This window comes from Camelina sativa, chromosome 2, assembly GCF_030686135.1.
Source record: "Camelina sativa cultivar CO46 ecotype springtype chromosome 2, ASM3068613v1".
Taxonomy (NCBI): domain Eukaryota; kingdom Viridiplantae; phylum Streptophyta; class Magnoliopsida; order Brassicales; family Brassicaceae; genus Camelina; species Camelina sativa.
Window position 1 is genome coordinate 20408240 of NC_141881.1, and position 25397 is coordinate 20433636.

Genomic DNA, 25397 nt, shown 5'->3' on the forward strand with positions numbered 1-25397 from the left:
ACCGCCACAAATGTCGACAATGTCTAAATAGATTGCCACCAAGGCCAAATAAATGTCGTAAACCAGACCGCCACCAAGGCCAAACAAGAACCGCCACCAAGGCCACACATCCCGAAGTACCGTCACGAAGACCACTCGTCCCGAAGGACCGTCACGAAGACCACTCGTTCCAAAAGACCGTCACGAAGACCATACATCCCGAAGGACCGGCACGAAGACCAAACATCCTGAATGATCGCCTAAACATGACATATTGGCTAAACAGCCTGCCACAAAGGCTACACAATTGACTAAACAGCCCGCCACAAAAGCCACACAATGTCTCGAAGGACCGACACACACGGGCCACACGATGACATGGATTTTCATTTCAAAGAGTCTTGAAAAATAACCTTATCAAATGACCCGTTGAAAGCTTAAACGATCCATGTAGAAGATTCTTTACAGGGGAGCCAACAATATCTTAAGCCATATTGTCGAAAAGCATCAATATCATCTTACTAGTTCTGATGTAAGCGCAGGTCGGCTCGCGGTACGGACAAAAAGTCAGATCCTCGGGTCGTTCAGTATTGCGAGAACATCCTTCAGGTCAAACGATGGGGAATGATAGGGGAGACGATTCAAACGAGGGAAACGAGTTTTGGTGGTGAACGGACAAGGGAAAGGTGAGTTGGTGCAGTGTTCGCGACTCTCGGTCGAACGGACTATACGGGTGATAGCGGTACAGAAAGGTTTGTCGGGAACGGCCAGCGGCTAGTGAACCAAGGATTGGCGAGCTAGACGAGATGGAAGCGAGGGTGGATCGAATGACGACACACGAGTGTTGGCTCGACTCGTGATACGGCCAAACCAGTAGATTACGAACCCGGTTCGTGAGTCTACTAGGGTTTCTCGAGAGCTAGTCCCGGACTAAGGCTAAAGAGAGAGTTGAGACAAGAAACAAATAATCACTCTTTGGGACAATAATTTCATTCAAGTCTAAAAGTTGCAGCTAAGAGATAGAGAGGTTTAAATAGTGTGAGGGTTTAGAGGGAACCAAGGACACGCAGACTCGCTATGGTCCGCACACGTTTGCTCTTGACGTGTTTCCTTTGATGGAAAAAACGTCGCCCTCAATGTGATTCAAACAGAACCACACACGTCACACTTTTCAACCGTTACAAAGGAAGACTCTAGATAATTGTTCAAAACGCAACACTTAAACAAAAGATAACTCGTCCTTCGGTTTTGACGCGGGAACCATGTCATTGGCTTCAAAATGCGGCGGTTTGCGTTAGGACGTATCGCCTCATTAAAACCTTCTCCGGTAAACCTCGTGGGATAAACCCGGAGTAAGTAAAAAGAGTACGGGTGATGATCCTAACGGCTTGGTCGCCTTCATCCTTGGATAAGGATGAAGGCCGTGCGAACGATCTCCACTTGAGTTGTCTTGGCCGGATTGCTCTCTTGATCTTCTCAGACAAATTCTTGCACAAACCGGTTGAACCTTTGTCTTGCGGCCTTTGATGAGCTCTTGGAACGTGTAGTGGCTCTTGGTGTGATCCTTGGTGCATCGGGTCGATGTTGTCCTGCGGGTAATGCAAGCGTCTCGGCAATGTCCTGAGCGTCCTGGTCCGGTACGGTCATTCCTGGTCGCGTGTCTGGTTCCGTGCTCACATCATTCCATCCCCCTTGAGAAGGTTTTGTCCCCAAAACTTCTTCGTCATCACCTGCATCAAACGGAACAAGATCAGTAACGTTGAACGATGTAGAAGTGTTGTACTCACTTGGCAGCTCAAGGTTGTAGGCGTTGTCCTTCCTCTTCTGGGCGAAATGCTCCGGCCTTAGGTGCAACCAAACCCAATCTCCCGGTTTGAATAGCATAGGCTTGCGTCCGCGGTTGAGAAAACGTGCATATTGTTCGGTTCTCCTCTTGATGTTTGCTCGAACTTCTTGATGAATCTTCTTGACCAACTCGGCTCTTGCGGCTCCATCTTGACTCTCGACTTCGTCCGGTGGTAGTGGTAGCAAATCCATCGGAGTGAGGGGTTTAAACCCGTAAGCAACCTCGAATGGCGACTTTTTGGTAGCCGAGTGGATGGCTTGATTGTATGCGAACTCGATTAGTGGGACGCACTCCAGCCAGGTTCCTTTATTGCTTGCAATGGTCGTGCGGAGTAAGACTCCGATGGTTCGGTTAACAACTTCGGCCTAGCCGTTGGTCTGCGGGTGTGCGGCGGTGGAGTACAGCAGCTTGGTTCCAAGTTTCTTCCATAGAGTTCGCCAGAAATGTCTTAGGATCTTCGGATCACGGTCAGAAATGATGGTCCTCGGTAAGCCGTGAAGCCGAACTACTTGACCGAAAAACAAGTCGGCCAATTGAACCGCATCATGGCTTTTATGGCAAGGAATGAAATGCACCATCTTTGAGAACCGATCGACTACGACCATCAAACTGTCCTTCCAGTGTATAGGTGGCAACCCGAGGACAAAATCCATGGATAGGTCGATCCAAGGTCCAGTCGAAATCGGTAGTGGTGTGTATAGGCCGTGCGGGTGGGTAGTTGACTTGGACGCGTGACACACCACGCATTGCCCACAATGCTTCTCGACCATACTTTGCATCCTTGGCCAGTAAAAGTGTTCTTGAAGCATGGCCAAGGTTTTTGTTACACCAAAGTGTCCGGTCAGGCCTCCACTATGCTCTTCTCGGATCAGCAACTCTCGGATAGAACCAGTTGGGATGCATAAACATCGGCCCCGGAACAGATAGCCATCGTAAACATAGAACTTGGTGTACATGCCCTTGCCATGATTCTTGAAACAATCTCCGAACTCAGTGTCGTTGGCGTACGCCTCCTTGATGCTCTCAAACTCCAACACCTTGGCGTCCATGGTAGTGATCAAGGCGTGCCTCCGTGACAAGGCGTCGGCAACGATATTCTCTTTGCCTTTCTTGTATTTGATCACGTAGGGGAAAGACTCAATGAACTCTAGCCACTTGGCGTGCCTCCTTTTGAGATTAGTTTGGCCTCGCAGGTGTTTCAAAGTTTCATGATCCGTGTGGATCACAAATTCGCGGGCCAACGGGTAATGCTGCCAAGTCTCCATAGCACAGACCAATGCGTATAGCTCCTTATCATAGGTAGGATAGTTGAGGCTGGCGCTGCTGAGCTTCTCGCTGAAATAGGCCACCGGTTTACCTCCTTGCGTCAGGACGGCTCTAATGCCTACACCGGATGCATCACACTCCACTTCGAAGGGTTTGTTGAAATCGGGCAGGACGACTAGGGGCGCTTGGGTGAGGCGTCTTTTAAGCTCCTTGAAGGTTCACTCCTGATCTTCTTCCCATTTGAACTCCTGCTTCTTTTTGATCACCGCGGTAAGAGGCGCAGCGACCGTGCTGAAGTCTTTCACGAATCATCGGTAGAAACTGGCGAGTCCATGAAATGACCGTACGTGGGAGATACTGGTTGGCGTGGGCCATTCCTCTATGGCTCGGATTTTCTCACCTTCAACCTTAAGTCCCTATTCACTAACAACAAAACCTAGGAAAACTAGTTCATTAGCAGCAAAGACGCACTTTTTCAAGTTGGCGTACATATGCTCTTCGCGGAGAGTGTTTAAAACATGTTCTAGATGTTTAACATGATCAGATAGGCATGAGCTATAAACAAGAATATCATCAAAGTAAACCACAACAAACTTGTTGATATAAGCTCTCAAAACATGGTTCATCAATCGCATGAAAGTAGATGGTGCGTTAGATAAACCGAATGGCATAACTAACCATTCGTACACACCTTGCTTGGTTTTGAATGCGGTTTTCCACTCGTCCCCTTCCTTTATCATCACTTGGTGGTAACCGCTTTTGAGGTCAATCTTAGTGAAAATGCTTGAACCATTTAATTCGTCCAGCATGTCATCAAGTCTCTGTATCAGGTGCCGGTACTTGATCGTGATGTTGTTCACGGCTCGGCATTCGACAAACATACGCCAGGTTCCTTCTTTCTTTCGTACGAGTAGGACAGGGATGCCACACGGACTGAGGCTCTCTCGAACATATCCTTGGGACATGAGCTCGGCTACTTGTCGCTCTAACTCCTTGGCTTCCTCCGGATTGACTCGGTACGCAGGGCGGTTCAGCAGCTGGACTCCAGGGACTAGATCGATCTGATGTTCGATTCCTCGGATCGGTGGTAAACCTTCGGGCAGCTCGTCCGGGAACACATCCACAAAACGTCAAAGAACGTTTCGGATAGCTTCCAGTAGTGCGTCCATCGAACCCTCAATCCCTTCAACCAACAAATCTCTACAAACCATCAATAAAACTTGGTTGGAGTCCTTAAGGGACTTTCTAACATCACTAGATTGAATTAGAAAGTTCATTTTAGGGTTCGAATCCTTAGACAGTCTAGATTGCATTTCACGAACTTGTGTTAGTGTCAAAGGTTTTAAGCTGATACGTTTGTTATCATGTACAAACGTATAGTGGTTCGTGCGACCGCAATGCAAGGTTCCCTTATCAAACTGCGATGGCCTTCCTAACAAGAGGTGGCTAGCTTGCATCGGTACTACATCGCATAGGACTTCATCCTTGTACGGTCCGACACTGAATGGAACGAGGACTTGATCCTTCACCTTTATCACGGTCTTATCGTCCAACCACTTAAGTTTGTAGGGTCTGGGGTGGCATGTGGTTGGTAAAGAGAGTTTATTGACCATATAGGAGCTCGCTACATTCGTGCAGGAGCCTCCATCGATGATCAAGCCACACACCTTCCCGCTTACCGTGCTCGCTACATGGTGGTTCGATTTGGATTTATCTGCTAAGCATGTGGATTAAGGTTTGGATTATCATGGCATTACTTTAAAAAGAAAATGAGTTCCTACGTTTTCAAACCTCTTTCACAGATGAAGTTTCTGTTTTGCTTGAGGGCAAGCAAAGGCTAAGTCTGGGGGAATTGATATATCATAGTTTTTAGGTGTTTTTGGCCATGATATAAGTCTTAATTATAGAGTCTTTTTGGTATTTTTAGAGTCTTTTGAGTCTTTATAGGATTTAACATGGATGAGAGCTTAATGGAACTAAATATGAAGATTTGGAGCTTAATAAAGCATTGAGGCTGAGCTGCAAAGATGGGAGAGGAAGTTCAGAGACTTGCATCGGTCGATGCAAGTGATGTATCGATCGTCACAAAGCCAAATACGAAATTGGAAGTTTTCCCCACAAGTTATGAAGATTTACAAAGCTGCCCCAAAGTTTTCTTTATTTACATCATTAGTCCCTGGACGTGTTTAGGAATATAAATAGGATTTTTATGGTCATTGTTTAGACCTAAGCTTTATTTTTCCCTGCAACTTTTGAGAGCAAAATCCTGTGAGAGATTTTAGAGAGCTTTTGGAGAGAAGAATCAAGACTCCTTCAGAGAAGATTCAGAACTCCTTTTCTTCTTCTTTTAATCTCTTAATGCTATCTATTTTATTCATGATTTGTGTTCTTACAATTATGTCTGAGTAGATCTACTTGTTAGGTTTAGGGTTTTTCATTAGGGGTTTCATGGATTATTAGATCTGTTAATTTAAGATTCATTATCTTTCTTGTTCTTCACCATAGGTTGTTTTTAATGCTAGATCTTTGATTAGTCATCTGGGTTTAGATCTTAGGATTATTAATTGATATGAGAATATAATTGATTTTCCTGACCAAAACCTTTGGTGAGCAAAATTACTTTCTGCAAAGAGATTTGATTTAGTAATTTTGTGAATTTATCTAAACTTGATTTTATTGCTGGTTTTTAACTTGAATTTTGCAAAGAGATTTGGATTTTCTGGTTTTAAAACTTAGATAATATTTGCAGTGAGAACTGATTTATTTTACAATTGTGTTTAGAGTTCAAGAACGGTGCTTAATTGTTGAATACTGCTTGTTTAATTAATTGATCTGATTTTCCATGATTTCCTGAGAATTTCTCTAGGCCCAACATTTATTCCTATTGACTTACAACTCTTTTATTTTCTGTTTTTTTGCATTGCTATTTAAATTACAATTTTGGTTTAGCATAATTAAAAGATTATTAAATATATTGGGTGAATCTTGAGTTCTTGTGGATTCGATCCCTAAGTACTACATTGACCTCTTAATTTGAGAAAGTAGCTCAGGATTAAATTTGAGCATATCAAATTTTGGCGCCGTTGCCAGAGACTCTTTTGATTCACCATTAGATTAAAGTCTTTGATTTTGTCTAAATTTTTCTTTTTCTATTTTACTCACACGCTTTTGTTTCTTTTCTCTTGTGTGTTTCAGGTACATGCCTAAGCCTAGCACCAGGAAAAATCCTACTGGTCCAGTTGTGAAGCTTACAAACCAAGAGTTAGGACAACTAGAGCGTGAAAACACAAAAGCAGCCAAGTCAGTGAAGATGGCCAATACAATCATATTGAGACCTGATGAGGCTGGGGTTTTGAAGGATCAAGAGGGTAATGTGTACAACGAGCAAGGCCAGAAACTTGATGCTGAAGGACGGATTATTCAGGAAGAACTCGTCGTGGCCGATGAGAATGCACGTGGCTTCGAGCGACGCAACGATGGCAACGATTGACGCAACCAGGAAGGCATCGACCGACGCAATGATGGCATCGATCGATGCAATGCCAGAGCCGATGTGGAGAATGTTCAAAAGCGACGGGACAACAATGGAGAGCTTGTCAAGACTCTTGCGGATTTCAACAGACCAGACTTATTCTATGAGAACCGCTCCGCAATTGTCCCTCCTCCATTCCCAAGGAATGATTTTGAGCTGAAGCCTGCCTACTTCGCTCTTGTTGGCCAGAGACCATTCCAGAACTTGCCACATGAGAAGCCTCTAGACCACATTGAGCACTTCGAGGACATAGTTACAAGCATCAAGGCTAATGGAGTCATAGAAGACTATCTCTACTGCAAGCTTTTCCCCTACTCTCTTGCTGGGGAAGCTTCTCACTGGCTAAGGCAGCTGAAACTAGGATCTCTGAAGACCTGGAATGACATCAAGGTAGCTTTCTTGAACTACTTCTATGATGATGCGATGTCTGATGAGGAGGATCAAGCTCTTTACCTTTAGACAAGGACCAGCTGAATCTTACAAAGCTGCTTGGGTAAGGTTCAAAGCATACCAGAGAGACTGTCCACATCATGTGTTCTCAGAGGTGCAGTTGATTAGTATCTTCTTCAGTGGTATTGATTGGAGGTATCAGATGGCTTTGGATGCAGCTAGTGATGGGAACTTCAAGACAAGGTACCCAGATGATGCTGAAAAGTTGATTGAAAGGCTAGCATCAAGCAACAGTACCAAGAATGCAGACTTAGAGCGGAGAAGGGCACATGAAGGGCATGATTCAAATCAGTTTGCTATGGTGAATGCTAAGTTGGATACAGTGCACAATCTTCTTGTGGGAAAGAAGTCTGTCCATTTTGCTGAAGATGTTGAGATATTTGAGCCAAAGCCAGAGACTATAGAAGAAGATGTCAACTATGTGTATGGAGCTGGGTATCAGGGTCAGAAGTTTGAAAATCAACAAAGCAATAGACCTTACAGTGGGAACTCTACAGGCTACATGCCTAAGACAGATTACCATAAGCAACAACAGAACACCGACTTTACAAGGACCTATGGTAATTCTTCTTATCAGTCTCCACCTCCACAGACTTCTGAGAGTCAAATGGAGGCCATGCTTGATCAAATTCTTCAAGGACAAGAGCAGTAGACAGTGACATTCAATGGGAAGATTGATAATGTCTACAATGAACTGTCTCGAAAGTTTGATGCATTAAACACTCATGTCAAGAAGCTGGAAAATCAAGTGATTCAGACTGCTGGGTCTGTTAAAAGACAAGAGGAACTTCTTTCTAGAAGAACTGAGAACCCCAAGCATGCTTGTAATGCGATTTTGGTGAAGGAAGAAGACAACCATCCGGGAGCAAATGTTGCATCGACCGATACACATCAGCATCGATCGATGCAACCACCATCAAGCGTTGATCGACACCCCCCACAGACAGCTACGGTTTCTGTTCCAGTTCAACCATCTGATTCAGAAAAAGCATACAAGCCTAAGGTTCCTTTTCCCAAGCCTAGGAGATCCAAACAAGAGATTGAAGAAGCTAGATGCAAAGGTATGATGGACAAGGTAATGATTGAGATGCCTTTGATTGATGCTGTCAAGTTTTCTCCTGGTATTAAGAGATATGTGAAGAGAATGGTCACCAATGGTTTGAGTCCTGAGGAAGGAGCTTTGCTTACCAAGGATGTCAGCTCAATTCTGTTGAAGCAGCCTCCACAGAGCAAGAAGGATAAGAAGCAGGAGGTGGTTGTCTCTAAAGAAGTAAGTGCAGTGATTCAGAGTAGGATTGCAGAGAAGTTACCAGATCCTGGAAGTTTTGTGTTAGATTGCTCTATCTCCACAGGAAGGTTTCCTCACTCTCTATGTGATCTTGGTTCTAGTATCAATTTAATGCCACATTCTGTTGCTGTGAGTCTTGGGATGACGGATTTCAAGCCAACTAAGATCTCTCTTATCTTAGCTGATCGATCTAGAAGGATTCCTGAAGGTGTCTTAGAAGATGTTCCGATTAAGATTGGAGAATGCATAATTCCCACTGACTTTGTGGTGCTGGAATATGACAAAGAGCCTAGTGATCCTCTCATTTTAGGACGCTCTTTCTTGGCTTCAGCTGTGCCATCATTGATGTTAAGAAGGGACACATAGCTCTGAATGTAGAAGATTTGGTTAAGAACTTTGAGATGGACAAGCTGAGAAGGGTTCCAACTATTGATGGTCAAACATTTTCTGTGGAGGTTGTTTCTGATGACAATCTGATCATTGAGCTTCATGGAGACAGTACTGCTGGGTATGTCAAAGAGATGGAGACTGTTGATAAAGTGAGTAAACATCCTGCTAAGCTTGAAGATTGGAGTGGAGATCATCTAATCAGTACTAGAGACCATGATGAGGTTCTGATCCATGACAAGTCGCTGTTAGATGACGTTTTTGTACTGGAAACACGGATTTCAGAGGTTAGTTGCAGAATCGTTGAAGAAATCCGAGTTGCAGACCAAGCATCGATCGATGCAGCTGTTGCATCGATCGACACTCCTTCCAGAATCGGCTCGGACTTGTCCAAAACAGAAGATTCTCGGGTTGATTCCTTAGCTGCAAGTCCTAGACCAGTTGTAAAGCTGAAATCTCACCATTCCACAGTCCAGAACCCACAGGTAAGGCCAAGGTATGCATCTCCTTCTCCCAAACCTTCTCCTATCATCAATAAGAATTTCAAAGGTACAAAAACTGTTGTACAGTTAACCAAGCCGCGAGATTATCGTAGTGCGCTTGTTTCTTCTGTTGATGATTTTGCAGGACTTAAAAGAAAGCCACCCATCCCTCAGTCCCGTCCTGGTCCTGCTCCTCACATCCTTGTCAAACCTCATGCAGCTAAAGCCTACACACCCCCTTGGATGAAGAGGACATCCTCTCAGAAGCATTCACTGCCATGTTCCAATCCACCGGATACCTGAGATCCGACACAGTCAAGCTAATGACTGAAAACAAGCGCTTAGTGGGAGGCAACCCACTGGTAGGTTTTTCTTTTTCATTTTTCTTTTGATTTTCATTTATTTTTATTTTTATTCGCCAATCTCTTACTTGATAGCACTGGGGACAGTGTTGTTTAAGTCTGGGGGAGGCAGTTACTAACTACGTTTTTGTTTTTGAGAGTAAAAAAAAAATGGTTTTATTGAGTCAAAATTTTTGTTGGGAACTATGATTTTTCTTTTTAGTGTACTGCCTTGGTTGATTAATGCTGCAGATTGAATCCACAAATCCGACTAATGAAAAATCCAATGGCTGACCAGTGAACTAGAGACATCCAAATTTCCAACAGAATCCACAAAAGCTTGAGGTAATTTCTGTACTTTTCTTTTTACCTCATCAAGGAGACTGATGTTCATAGAGCTTGACTCCTTGTTCATACCTGACAAGTAATGCTGCAGATTGAATCCACAAATCCGACTAATGAAAAATCCAATGGCTGACCAGTGAACCAGAGACATCCAAATTTCCAACAGAATCCACAAAAGCTTGAGGTAATTTCTGTACTTTTCTTTTTACCTCATCAAGGAGACTGATGTTCATAGAGCTTGACTCCTTGTTCATACCTGACAAGTAAGACTTCTGAAAGAAAATGGTACTCCTCTCCCTTATTCAAGTTTAAAAAAATCCTGAGAGCTTTGTTTTAAAAAAAAAAGAATAAAAGATGAGATGATTTTGATCAGTGTAGAGAGGTAGGTAAATTACCTATGACCTCATTATTCTACTCTTGAGTCAAATGATCATACAAAACTTGGAAGCGAGGGGTAGGTAAATTACCGATGACCCCATTATTCGCCTACAACTTTGAGAAAAAAAAAACAAAGCAAAGCTCTAAGGAAGATAAAATAGAATAAGTCTGGAGGAGAGAATGAGTACCACATGTGGTAAAAGATATGTCTTGTTTGTTATGGTATTGTACGGGAATGAGTCTAGAAGGTTCTTGATATTGATCAAATTGATGAGACTCGCAAATGAAAGCTTAATGGAGGAAGTAGTGAAATTTGGTTTGAATTTGGGATGCTATGAAAGTCAACGGAGAAGTACATGGTGGTTCGATTTAGATTTATCTGCTAAGCATGTGGATTAAGGTTTGGATTATCATGGCATTACTTTAAAAAGAAAATGAGTTCCTGCGTTTTCAAACCTCTTTCACAGATGAAGTTTCTGTTTTGCTTGAGGGCAAGCAAAGGCTAAGTCTGGGGGAATTGATATATCATGGTTTTTAGGTGTTTTTAGCCATGATATAAGTCTTAATTATAGAGTCTTTTTGGTATTTTTAGAGTCTTTATAGGATTTAACATGGATAGGAGCTTAATGGAGCTAAATATGAAGATTTGGAGCTTAATAAAGCATTGAGGCTGAGCTGCAAAGATGGGAGACGAAGTTCAGAGACTTGCATCGGTCGATGCAAGTGATGTATCGATCGACACAAAGCCAAATACGAAATTGGAAGTTTTCCCCACAAGTTATGAAGATTTACAAAGCTGCCCCAAAGTTTTCCTTATTTGCATCATTAGTCCCTGGACGTGTTTAGGAATATAAATAGGATTTTTATGGTCATTGTTTAGACCTAAGCTTTATTTTTCTCTGCAACTTTTGAGAGCAAAACCCTGTGAGAGATTTTAGAGAGCTTTTGGAGAGAAGAATCAAGACTCCTTCAGAGAAGATTCAGAACTCCTTTTCTTCTTCTTTTAATCTCTTAATGCTATCTATTTTATTCATGATTTGTGTTCTTACAATTATGTCTGAGTAGATCTACTTGTTAGATTTAGGGTTTTTCATTAGGGGTTTCATGGATTATTAGATCTGTTAATTTAATATTCATTATCTTTCTTGTTCTTCACCATAAGTTGTTTTTAATGCTAGATCTTTGATTAGTCATCTGGATTTAGATCTTAGGATTATTAATTGATATGAGAATATAATTGATTTTCCTGACCAAAACCTTTGGTGAGCAAAATTACTTTCTGCAAAGAGATTTGATTTAGTAATTTTGTGAATTTATCTAAACTTGATTTCATTGCTGGTTTTTAACTTGAATTTTGCAAAGAGATTTGGATTTTCTGGTTTTAAAACTTAGATAATATTTGCAGTGAGAACTGATTTATTTTACAATTGTGTTTAGAGTTCAAGAACGGTGCTTAATTGTTGAATCCTGCTTGTTTAATTAATTGATCTGATTTTCCATGATTTCCTGAGAATTTCTCTAGGCCTAGCGTTTATTCCTATTGACTTACAACTCTTTTATTTTCTGTTTTTTTGCATTGCTATTTAAATTACAATTTTGGTTTAGCATAATTAAAAGATTATTAAATATATTGTGTGAATCTAGAGTTCTTGTGGATTCGATCCCTAAGTACTACATTTACCTCTTAATTTGAGAGAGTAGCTCAGGGTTAAATTTGAGCATATCAGCTACTGCCTCCTCCAGGTCCGCCTAGGCCTGATCGTTCTCTTCGGCCACTTCTCCTTCGGACTCGATCTCTCTGGACTCGGTGATGATCATATTTCGGGCTTTCGGGCAATCTCGGGCATAATGTCCTCGGCCCTGGCACTTGTAACAAATGATATCCTGGCTCCGTACGTCATTGGTCGTCCTTTGCTGGTTGTCGTTGGTCGGTTCATTGGGCTTGAACCTCGATTCAACAACGGCCGCCTTTGGTTTCTCCTCTGGCCGGTTGGAGGGTGAAGCGTTAGGTGACCAGTTAGGCACCCCTTGAGCTCTGGTGCAGCTTGTAGCGGCGACCTTCTTCTTGATTTGGGCTTTGATCTGCACCGCTAGGTGCAATAGTTCCTCAAACCCTTGGTACGGTTGACGCTCGACCTTTCGTGCGATCCGATCTTGTAGGCCGTCGAGGAACTGCACCATAAGGGACTCCTCGGTGCCCTCTACTTGGACTCGGTTGCTCAAGTTCTTGAACTCTTCATAATACTCTTCCACCATTCGCTGTCCTTGGGTGAGTCTCCTAAATTTCTTTTGGAGCTGACAATGATAGAATGGTGGAACGTATCGTCGCCCCATGACGGCTTTCATGACTTCCCAAGTAGCATACGGTCGGTCATGGTTGCGGTGTTGTTTGGCTACTAAGCGATCCCACCACGTAAGTGCGTAATCAGTAAACTAGGCCACGGCGTAAGAGATCTTACGGATCTTCGGATAGTTGTAGCAGGAGTAAAGGTGCTCCATCCGGCTCTTCCAGTCGAGGTAGGCCTCGGGATCAGATTTGTCGGCAAAGGTTGGGGCCGCCATCTTATGTCTTGGTTCGTTCGGCCGTGGTGCGTCCTCATACCGGTCATCGCGTCAGTGCCGTTGCCTCAGACGCGGTTCATAATCTTCGTCAGATTGGTTGCTTGGTTCCAGATCTTGTCGTTGGCATCGCATGGGCAGTGGGTCTTCCCTTGGAGGGTTAGCGAGTTCGAGACGTGTCATTCGTTCGGCCAGACGTTCTATGCTGTTGCGAAGGACCGTCAAGGTGGCGCCAATCTCCGGTGGAGGTAAAGGGATCTCCGGTGGATGTTGTTGGTCCGTACGTGTTACGCTGTCCGATCGGTCCCAAACCTCGTTGCAACAAACGAATATTCGTGAGTATATTTCGTTCAAAGGACAAGGGATAAGATATTTCTTTGGGCCAGACCATGATTGAAGACAGCAATGCAAAACGACAACCTAAGACTAAATAAAAAGTTGGGACCACAACACGAAAGAAAAAGCAAACACTCTACTTTATGGATTTGTCGATTCCTAAGCAAGAACAAGGATGAACAGCAATAATAAAACGATGAACAAAATAAAACTCAAACGTCCTAACAACAATACTACGCATAAATTTAAACTAAACGCCCTAACGAAACAAGAGGAGAAGAACAAAGACTACTGGAAACACTCAAAGATTAAAACTTTAAACAAATAAAAGAAAGTTCTGGGTTTCAGAAATATACAACCTTTGGGTAGAACCTTTTAGCTCTGATACCAGCTGATGTGAGCGCTGGTCGACTCGCGGTACGGATAGGAAGTCGGATCCTCGGGTCGTTCAGTATTGCGAGAACTTCCTTCGGGCCAAACGATGAGGAATGATAGGGGTACTACAAGAAATTGAGGTATTGATAGCACTCTAATATAGCGTTTGATGGTGTTTTGCTATGGTTGACATACGCCTCGGTTTTTTATAGCGTTTGGCAAAAGTAAGACGCTATCTTTGATTGATGCGAAAAACCTAATTCATTTGTCCGCTTATAACTTAGTGAAAAAAAGGAAGCGGCTACCAAAATTTCATTCTCCCTCTCACTTTCGTTTACTCTCCCTCCATTGTTTCACTTATCAAGCTTTTTTAATTTCTACTACTTCTGTCCATCTATGGATACTCATCAAAACCCTTAACCCAGATTCATAACTAGATGAATAATTTTCCTCGCTACTCCATCGAACCTAACTGAGTCATCTTCCTCTTGTCCACCAAAAATCATGAACCCCTAGATCTGTTCTAGATCTCGTCGCTGCTGAATCTCTACCGCCGGAGTATTCAAATAAGATGTGACCAGAGATGTTTTGTTGACTCTATGAAGCTTTCAAGGGATCTCCTTCGTCCTCGTCGGCGTCGCCACCATCCCGTCTCCCAGATCTGTCGCGGCTTCCACATGTTAGCATTTGAGTCTGTTGATTGTTTTAGGGTTCATCAATTTATGCTTTTCATTCAAAAATCTTATGATTTTGAGAATTTTTAGTGTTGGGTTTTTTTTTGTAGTTTGATTTAATTGAGGCATGATGATGGTAAAGATGTCTTTGTGGTTTGATCTTTGAAGGAATTGATGTTCTCATAGATTGATAATTGGGAACGAAGAATAAGAGCTTTTTCGTTGGATCTGAGACTTCTCGATGGTGGAAAGGGAGGAATCTATGGCGACGACTGATGAAGGAAGAAACGATATGGTGAGGATAGAGACTACGTATCGGAAAGAAAGTGACAAATCTAGTTGAGGTGAAGTCATATAAGAGGTTAGAGTTTAATCTTTATACTAGTTTGGCCTTGATTCTCTACGAAATTAAGTTGTTTCTTTCATTGATGTTTTCTGTTTGTTCAGGTTTTAGCTTCAAATTTCTGTTTCATTTTAGCTTAAATGGAACTATTCTTTGAACTTTTGCTACAGTTTAGTAGCACATCTTTGATTTAAAATTGATTCAGATCTTAAAGTTTATTCCAATTTATCTCAGTTCAAGCTTTAATCTATTAGATCTTCTTCTTTATTCTCATTTTGTCCTCCGTTTTTTTTTTCTTGGAGATCTTGACTGCTTCAGGTATGAAAATCAAGGTATGAGATGGGTTGTGGGGTTGAAGATTCCAACAACAAGACTGGGTGAGATAGTTGAATGCAAAGAAAAAAAATAAAGATGGAGAAGATGCAGAAGAAAATAGAAGGCGATGACGACTTAGTGGTTTTCTATTTCAATTTTAAGTTTTAATTTGTCTTGTTCGACATTGAGTAAATAATATTTAGATAAAAATGGTTGTCTTTGTAAATTACTATAATTAATATTATTGATTATTTTTAGCTTTATAAATTAAATTACAAATTTTATAATCTAAAATTTAAATTTTAAATTCAGATGTCTATATCTATGAATAATTAAATATACAATAGCAGATAAAAATTGCTATTATATAGTGTTTAATTACAGAAAAATAAACGCTATTGTATAAAAAGATATGATAGCATAATAGAAAACCGTTATCTTAAGTGTCTGATCTACGATGACGGGCGCAGATACAACGTTTGTTAGAACGCTATGGTATCGTTAGATAGCGTTATTCCGATGCTATCAAAAGTCAATATTCTTGTAGTGGGGAGAAGATTCGAACGAGGGAAACTAGTTTTGGTGGTGAACGGACGAGAGAAACGTGAGTTGGTAAGGTGATCGCGACTCTCGGTCAAACGGACTATACGGGCGATAGCGGTATGGAACTGTTCGTCGGGAACGGCCAGCGGCTAGCGAACCAAGGATTGGCGAGCTAGACGAGATGGAAGCGAGGGTGGATCGAATGACGATGCATGAATGTTGGCTCGACTCGTGATACGGCCAAACCAGTAGATTACGAACCGGGTTCGTGAGTCTACTAGGGTTTCTCGAGAGCTAGTCCCAGACTAAGGCTAAAGAGAGAGTTTAGACAAGAAACAAAGAATCATTCTTTGGAAAAATAATTTCATTCAAGTCTAAAAGTTGCAGCTAAGAGATAGAGAAGTTTAAATAGTGTGGGGGTTTAGAGGGAACCAAGGACACGCGAACTCACTATGGTCCGCACACGTTTGCCCTTGACGTGTTTCCTTTGATGGAGAACACGTCACCCTCAATGTTATTTAAACAGAACCACACACGTCACACTTTTCAACCGTTACAAAGGAAGACTCTAGATAATTGTTCAAAATGCAACACTTAAACAAAAGATAACACGTCCTTAGGCTTTGACGCGGGAACCACGTCATTAGCTTCAAACGCGGCGGTTTGCGTTAGGACTCATCGCCTCATTAAAACCTTCTCCGGTAAACCTCGTGGGACAAACCCGGAGTAAGGAAAAAGAGTAAGGGTCATGATCCTAACGGCTTGGTCGCCTTCCTCCTTGGATAAGGATGAAGGCCGTGCGAACGATCTCCACTTGAGTTGTCTTGGCCAGATTGCTCTCTTGATCTTCTCGGACAAATGCTTGCACAAACCGGCTGAACCTTTGTCTTGCGGCCTTTGATGAGCTCTTGGAACGTGTAGTGGCTCCTGGCGTGATCCTTGGTGCATCGGCTCGATGTTGTCCCGCGGGTAATGCAAGCGTCTCGGCAGCATCCTGGGCGTCCTGGTCCGGTACGGTCATTCCTGGTCGCGTGTCCGGTTCCGTGCTCACATCAAGTTCCATCCATACCTTTCACATGAAGCTTACACCTTTTCAAAACAAAAGGTGATAATTATCAATTTTGAAAATGCAAAATAGATGTCAGTTGTGCAAAGCGAGTAAATCTGACCAAACAAACAAACAACAATCTCACCAGCAACATTCTCCATTGTCCTAGAAAATCAAATTTTCAAAATATTTTAGATGCTCCTTTTAAAGAAAGCATGGATTTTTGTACCCTGTAAAAGAAAGTTTATGTGAATATTTCTATATGATATAGAAATTTAAATAGGTGAGATAATTATTATAAATAGGTGATATAGAAATGTATATTGCCTTCACATCACCGTCTTTCAAGTATAGATGACCTTCACTTGCACACACCACACGTCTTGTACGGCTTCACATTGTTGAGGAATGTCACGGATTGAGCTACTACTAATTGCTATGGAAAGAATTTTTTATTTATTTATTATGAGGTAAGTTGATTGCTTGATGAGTTAAGATAGCTAATGATACTCTATATTTATAGAGACCTTAGATAATTAGGGTATTATGTTGATTGTTTATTGAAAAACTTGGAGAGAAAGCACAATGTCTTAGATACAATAAACCATTTAAGTATTTATTATTATTATTTTAAAGTAGAATGAATGATACCATAGTTTTATGGAAGACTAGAAAATATTTGAAGATTGCTTGATCGTTATGATTGAATGATTGTTTATGATTGAATATGATGCAATTCTGTTTAGGAAATAGCCTAAAAGTTGAACATTTAGTTAATACTGAAACGACCCAAAACCATTTGTTTGTTTGTTTATAATTCAATATTAAACTAGTGATCCCATACTCACTAACATCCTAACCCCATTAAAACACAGCAGCAGAAATAAACATCTATAAACCAATAAAATCAACCAGCAATTATCCAATAACCAATAAACCAATAATAATTCTATAGCCACTAAACCAATAAATCATTCCAACATAAAACAAGGAAAGATGATATCGTCGATGAAAATGATGATTGACACATCCATAAACTCCTGGAACACGCTGTTCATCAATCTCAAACGCTGATGGCGCGTTAGTCAACCCAAAAAGCATCACCACAAACTCATAATGCCCATACATTGTCTTGAAAGCCGTCTTCCTCACGTCTGCCTCATCTATCGGGATCTGATGATAACCCGTCACCAAGTAAATCGTGGAGAACCAAGTAGCACCCCTCAACTAATCCAACAACTCATCAATCCTGGGAAGAGGGTACTTGTTCTTCACAGTGACCCAGTTCAGACCCCGATAATCAATTGCACAAGCGGAAACTCCCATCCTTCTTCTTAACGAACAACACCAGCGCTCCCCACGGTGACACGCTAGGACAGATGAATCCCTTGCTCAAAAGGTCCTCCAACTGCTTCTTCAGCTCTGTCATCTCTGTTGGAGCCATCCTATAAGGCGCCTTGGATAACGGCGTAGTCCCTGGTTCCTGTTCAATCGTGAAAAGATTAGACCGAGATGTTGGTAACCCCTGCAACGACTGGAACACATCCTAAAAAACTTTTACAACCTGGATACCGCCAACCGTAGACTGCCCCACTGACTCTGGCATCGAAATTGTAACCAAATAGGCTTCACGCCCCTTCTCGATCATTTTCCCGGCCTGCATGGCTGAGATCATGAGACTCCCGAAGTCGGTCTTGATCTATCTAATATCAACTTCCCTTCTAGATATTAAAACTCCACTCTACCCTGATGACAATCTAGATGAACCTTGTGACGATGCAACTAATCCATCACACGATAACATCATAAAACTCCATGGGGCTGATAAGAAAATCCACTGGCGTCGACCCTCCTGCAATCTGAATATCAACTCCCCTTGCCCGCCAAAGGACTCTTAGAAACTTGCCTATCGCAACTCTGACAACTTCCTCTCACTCTCCTGGATCTCTTCTGATATAGGCGCTCTTAGCGCACTCTAGGGTAATGAATCAATGTGTTGCTCCATAATCAAACATGACGTGGGACCTAAACCCGCCCACCAATAAGATCCCTACATAAACCTCATGTGCTAAGAACCCTAACACTTTATTACAGACATTAATAAAATATGAACTACTGAAATTCACAAAGTCATGGTCTAATTAGTTATACATGTGATCCCTCTCGCACATGTTCCACTAGTCTCCACGGTCGTGTACACCCGCGATGCCTGCTCGATCCGTGCCACCAGCTACACTCCATACTGCACCGCTGCCGCTGCCATCTACTGCAAATTGAGACACTTGGGCTTGATGTGCCTAGGCTCCCTACAGTGATAGCATACACGAACCACCGTCTGAGCTGCTATCATAGCATTCATCTGGGAACAGTTAGCCACCTTTTGGTCCATTCCTCAGCACATGTAGCATCCTGCACCACTCAGCCTATGCAAAGCCTCTCACTTCCTCTTGGTTCCCAGCGCAGGCTTGCCGTCCTTGCCAGAAACTCCAAGATGTTGAGTCTTCGTTGGCTGGACTGCTGGACGAACCGTCACTGCATGTGCCCGAATATCCTCCTCGATCTCCGTTGTGGTCTCAATCAGCTATGCCCTCTGCAATGAACCCTCAAGTCATCACGAAGGGCCCTCATGAACCTACGGGCCTGTGCCTCCTCAGACTTCATCGCCCGACCCCCATACATCCGAAGCCGACTGAACTCCACATCCAACCGGTCCAGTGCCTCATGGGGAAAGTACTTGCGGTTGAACTCCTCCACGAAGTCAACCTAAGTCATCTCCCTCTACAGCCTCCTAGCAGCCACTGACCTCCACCATAGGTGAGCATCGCCTACCAGGTTGTGGATACCTATGTCCACCCAATAGTCCTGAGGACATCTGAGAGACCCAAAGTTATGTTTCACTCTCGTCCTCCACGCATCTGCAAGGTTCGGTTTCACCCGATAACCACTCTGTACCGATCCTGCCCATCTCCCTCTGCATGGTAACATAATGGGAATGGTCTCGTACACATGCAGCCATTGGCTGATGCACCTCCGCCACTACAGGCGGCACCACCGCAGCCTGTGCCGGTATCACTCCCGGTAACTAGAACTCTACTACCACCAGCCAAACCGACTCCATCGGCGCCTAAGATCCTAGAGCCCCTACCTTCGGCCACACTCAAGGACCCCTCCTTGAATGCCTACGACTCGCCGACGCCCTCTACTGTCAAACTCTTATCCATGGTGTCACTAACCGCTGGGCCTCTGCCCCTACCATAACCACGTCCACATACACGACCACGTCTACGTCCCGCAACAGCACCACCTCTAACTTTTACACTACCAAGAAGAGAAGGCTAAGCAAACAATCTAACCATACACAATATACAACTTACCGTGGAATCACATTGAAGGCTCAAAAAGGACGTTCTAGGACCCCATGCCACACACAATTGACTAACTCACATAATTAATCAAAGCATGCAATCCCAAACATCAACAACAAAAACCCTAGTGAACCCGTACCTAGAAACGTAAGGGCTTTGATATCAAACTGAAACGACCCGACCCGACACAATATTATATGTATATATTATTAAACTAGTGATCCCATACTCACTAACAACCTAACCCCAATCAACAACAGCGGATAACATAAACGATACCATTAAACAAATAACCAATAAACTAATGATCAAGTCATCCTAAGCATTAGCAAACCATTCAATAAAGTCATTAAACAAACAACAAGCTAGCAACATTCTAATGAATCGACTCTAGCAACCTAACAGTAGCCAGACAACACATCAACAAACCACTAGAACATCCTCCTCTTCAGCACCTTGTTTCCAGGATCACACTTTCCCTTTACCTGCACCACAACATATATGAGATGCGTGAGTATTATCATAAATACTCAATGAGGCGATCCTCCCAACTACTCGGATAGACACACAAGAAAAAACACAGTCCCAACTCGTGTGAAAATTGGGATTTATTTCCAACTTTGGTCTCGTCAGAGGGTTTTCCATATGAGTCGGTGTACTCGAATTTGGATTTTTTTTTCTGGAGGGGTGCCTCTCAACAGGGTGATCCTGATCAACTTCTTCAATTACCATAGATTTTATGGGCAATCTAGAAGGCCATAAAAACGGTTTTCAAGGTTTAGAGATCGAGGCTAATGATATAATTGCTCAGGCTTTGGGCGATAAGTTAGCCTAGGAAGAGATGCTCTCTTTTACGGCGGATCATGCCAGCTCCATCTCCATCTTCGGATGTCCAGGTTTCTTCACCTGGTTGTCAGATTGATAGTTCTTGGAAAGCAACCAATGTGCATTCAGGATTGGGCTGGTGGTGTTGCGTTAGTGAGGAGCGAACATTGTTGTTGGGGGCGAAGTGTCTAAGATGGAGCCCCTCCCGCCTACATTCAGAATCAGAAGCGTTGTTGTCGGTCATGGAGCGAATACATGCTACATGGATCGCTTGTCAACATATTGAAGTTAACATTTTAAAAGATTTTAGAATATTCTTAAAATCGCTTGGTTTTCAATTGATGATTTTTAAAGATTTCTCAATATCCTATATTATTCAATTTGATATTTATGTAAAATAATTTAAAATAAAATCAGCTTATGTTGTGTATTGAAATATTATAAAATCATCCAAAGTTTATAATATCATCATATGTTGTGTTGGGTGTCACACAATATGGGAAATTTTTCATCTATCATCATTTATAATATGATAGGTTCAGATGAAACCAAAAAAAAAAAAATGAGAGGTTCACATTTTAATAAACATTATTTTAAAAAAACTAAACATGAAATTTTAGTTTCTCAAAATTAAACATATCAATTATATATAAAAAAGTTCATACATATTTTACTATTGTTAGGTATAAATCATGTTAGATATCCTATTATTATAATATATATATATATATATATATATATATATTCATCATTGAATCGACAAGACTCAATCAATAGCAAATTCCTACTACGCGGTAAATCGACTTAGCGGAGTCGAACTATGGTGGAATCGGTCGTAGAAGTGGTGGTGTAACTACTTAACATATAATTTTAATTTTTAGTTAGTTAATATTAAATTATATTTAATCCATCTTGGGACATGTAAATTGAAAATTTCATAATATGAAACAATATATGTATATAATATTTTATTTAAAATGTATTTAACATATATATGTAATTGTCAATCGTATTCAAATGCCTACATATTATTAGAGGCAACAACATACAAGTCCCTGATCTCCGTAAGGTACACACAAAGCAGCATGAGAAGGTGGTTTCACTCCACATCTTTTGTAACAATCTTTTCTCCTATGACATGGTCCTTTAAACGTACAATCACTTGAATCATCCGTAATTCCTGTAAAATTAATCAAATTAGAAATATAATAATTACGTATAAATATCATAACATGATTTTAATAATTCTTTTATAAAAATGATGGCATTCATATGTATATACAGTAGAATATGCACATTTTTAGTATTTGAAAACAAAAACTTACGAATAGATTGAGCATTAACAATGAGAGAAACGATCAAGAGAAAGGCAACAAAATGAGACTTTGAAGGCGCCATCTTTCTTATAAAAATATACAATAAACTACTATGAAATATATGTAAAATCACTTAGACTTAATGAATAAAAAGAGAATTGACTGTTCTTTTATAGCTGAATATGTAAATAATACCATATAAAATTTTGCAACAAATTTATTCTATACCATAAAATTTTATGACTTAAGATTTTGTTTACCTTAGAGGTATTGAACATAACATTTTAAAATATTTTAGAGTATTTTTAATATCACCTGTTATTCAATTGATAATTTTAAAAAATCTTTAAAAATCATACGTTATTCAACTTGACATTTATGTAAAATCTATTTTTAGTATACAATCTCTTGTTACTCAAATTATTTTTCTTTAAGTCCTTCAAAATTCTAGGTATAAGAGTATGATTTTGAGAGGAGGGGGGAGGGGGGGATATTGAAGTTAACATTTTAAAAGATTTTAGAATATTCTTAAAATCACTTGGTTTTCAATTGATGATTTTTAAAAAAATTTCAAAATCCTATATTATTCAATTTGACATTTATGTAAAATAATTTAAAATAAAATCATCCTATGTTGTGTTATGAAATATTATAAAATCATCCAAAGTTTATAATATCATCCTATGTTGTGTTGGGTGACACACAATATGGGAATTTTTCATCTATCATCATTTATAATATGATAGGTTCAGATTAAACCAAAAAAAAAAATGAGAGGTTCACATTTTAATACACATTATTTAAAAAAAACTTTTATTAGCAAAGATGTTATTAATTCTAGTCAGAAATCTTACTCAGTCATAATGTATTAATGGAATATGAATGATTGTTTTAACTTTTTTTTATTTATTTTCTCCCCGTAAAGTTTGATTTTTACGTGTGAAACAACCCGACCCATAATGAGAAGCGTGAGTATTATCAGAAATACCCAGTGAGGCGATCCTCCCATCTACGAGCTATACACACAAGCAAATTAAGAGTACAACCACAAATAAAACATAACAAACCAGCCATTAAATAGAACACCCAATAACGCATTCACCACACCTACACATCATCACACAAAACAAGCCATACAACCCAATCGCTCAGATAAGCTCATGGTCACGCACTCACCTTATCAAACTGATTATAACAACGAATACAACCAGTTGAGACTCTCCTAACGTCTGCAACAGCCCAACAACGCCCTACAACAAGCCACACAACAAAAAACGACTTATAGCAAAACTGGACATAAACATAAAAAACGAATAGTCTCAAAGACGAAGCACTAAAAGAAAAACCAACTGTTAACTATCAAATCCTTCCAGTAAGAAACTAGCCCTAGACGTTACAAAGCGTCCCACAAAATGTCGTGCCGATCTGAAACCAGACGAGACCACGATCTCAGTTATAATTCCTGATGGTCCCAACTCGCGTCTGAGGAAATGTGTCCCACGAAACTGCCAATATCTCCTTGAATATTAACTCAAATTCACTTCTGTAAAAAGGAGAATGACGATGAAAGTCTTGGTAATAACTCTAACAAATTTCGTTACCTTTGACAACGATTTGATATGTAGAAACTGTTTCCTCTCAAACCCTAATGATTCTGCTTCCTCCTTAAATCTCCTTCACACCACAACAAGCTTCTCTCCTTCTCTCCCTCTTTCTTTCTCTCAACATCAACAATGAAGAGCAACCACGAAATAAGAGAGAAGAGGTGTCCAAAGCATTACAAAACCATCACTTAAGGCTCCCTAAAACTGTCTAAACCGGGTGAACTTAAACCAAACCGGTCAATTTCATGTTTTAACATAAATTGATCGGTTCTTCCACTTTAATTCTGGTACACGGGTGTTACAACGTGTTACTCTGTTATTGTTGAACTGTGATAACACGTCTTAGGGTTTTTAATTATTACAAACACTCTTTACTCTACATTTACTAAGTATTACATATTCAATTTTCATATATTGGGTTCATGTGACAAGAAAACAATACCATAGACTTATTTATTTAAAACTAAACATGAAATTGTAATTTTTCAAAATTAAACATATCAATTATATATAAAAAATTTCATACATTTTTACTGACTGTTAGGTATAAATCATGTTAGATATCCTATTATTATAATATATATATATATATATATATATATATTCATCATTGAATCGACAAGACCCGATCAATAGCAAATTCCTACTATGCGGGGTAAAGCGACTTAGCGGAGTCGAACTCTGGTGGAATCGGTCGTAGAAGTGGTGGTGTAACTACTTAACATATTATTTTAATTTTTAGTTAGTTAATATTAAATTATATTTTAATCCATCTTGAGACATGTAAATTGAAAATATCATAATATGAAACAATATATGTAAATGATATAATATTTTATTTAATTTGTATTTAACATTTATATGTAATTGTCAATCATATTCAGTTTCCTACATATTATTAGAGGCAACAACATACAAGTCCCTGAACTCCGTAAGGTACACACAAAGCAGCATGAGAAGGTGGTTTCACTCCACATCTTTTGTAACAATCTTCTCTCCTATGACATGGTCCTTTAAACGTACAATCACTTGAATCATCCGTAATTCCTGTAAAATTAATCAAATTAGAAATATAATAATTACGTATTAATATCATAAGATTTTTTAATAATTCTTTATAAAAATGATGGTAGTCATATGTATATACAGTAGAATATGCACATTTTTAGTATTTGAAAACAAAAACTTACGAATAGATTGAACGTTAACAATGAGAGAAATGATCAAGAGAAAAGCAACAAAATGAGACTTTGAAGGAGCCATCTTTCTTACAAAAATCTACAGTAAACTACTATGAAATATATGTAAAATCACTTAGACTTAATGAATAAAAAGAGAATTGACTGTTCTTTTATAGCTGAATATGTAAATAATACCATATAAAATTTTGCAACAAATTTATTCTATACCATAAAAAATATATGACTTAGGATTTTGTTTACCTTAGAGGTATTGAACATAACATTTTAAAATATTTTAGAGTATTTTTAAAATCACCTGTTAGTCAATTGATGATTTTAAAAAATCTTTAAAAATCATACGTTATTCAACTTGACATTTATGTAAAATCTATTTTTAGTATACAATCTCTTGTTACTCAAATTCTTTTTCTTTAATTCCTTCAAAATTCTAGGTATAAGAGTATGATTTTGAGAGGAGGGGGGGGATATTGAAGTTAAAAGATTTTAGAATATTCTTAAAATCACTTGGTTTTCAATTGATGATTTTTAAAGATTTTTCAAAATCCTATATTATCCAATTTGACATTTATGTAAAATTATTTAAAATAAAATCATCCTA

The 25397-nt window shown here is 40.2% G+C and overlaps 2 protein-coding genes across 2 annotated transcripts; both read right to left on the reverse strand.

Moving 5' to 3' along the window:
• Positions 1-21620: 21620 nt before the first annotated feature.
• On the reverse strand, positions 21621-22104 carry LOC109127678 (putative defensin-like protein 270). Its single transcript, XM_019232911.2, has 2 exons — positions 22003-22104; positions 21621-21857 (listed from the first exon to the last, which is right to left on the reverse strand). The coding sequence occupies exons 1-2, from the start codon at positions 22073-22075 to the stop codon at positions 21709-21711; spliced, it is 222 nt and encodes a 73-aa protein (XP_019088456.1). The 5' UTR covers positions 22076-22104; the 3' UTR covers positions 21621-21708.
• Positions 22105-24412: 2308 nt separating this feature from the next.
• LOC109127662 (putative defensin-like protein 270) lies at positions 24413-24898 on the reverse strand. The gene is made up of 2 exons (XM_019232839.2): positions 24788-24898; positions 24413-24644 (listed from the first exon to the last, which is right to left on the reverse strand). Exons 1-2 carry the CDS (start codon positions 24858-24860, stop codon positions 24496-24498), a joined length of 222 nt encoding a protein of 73 aa, XP_019088384.1. The 5' UTR covers positions 24861-24898; the 3' UTR covers positions 24413-24495.
• Positions 24899-25397: the final 499 nt, after the last annotated feature.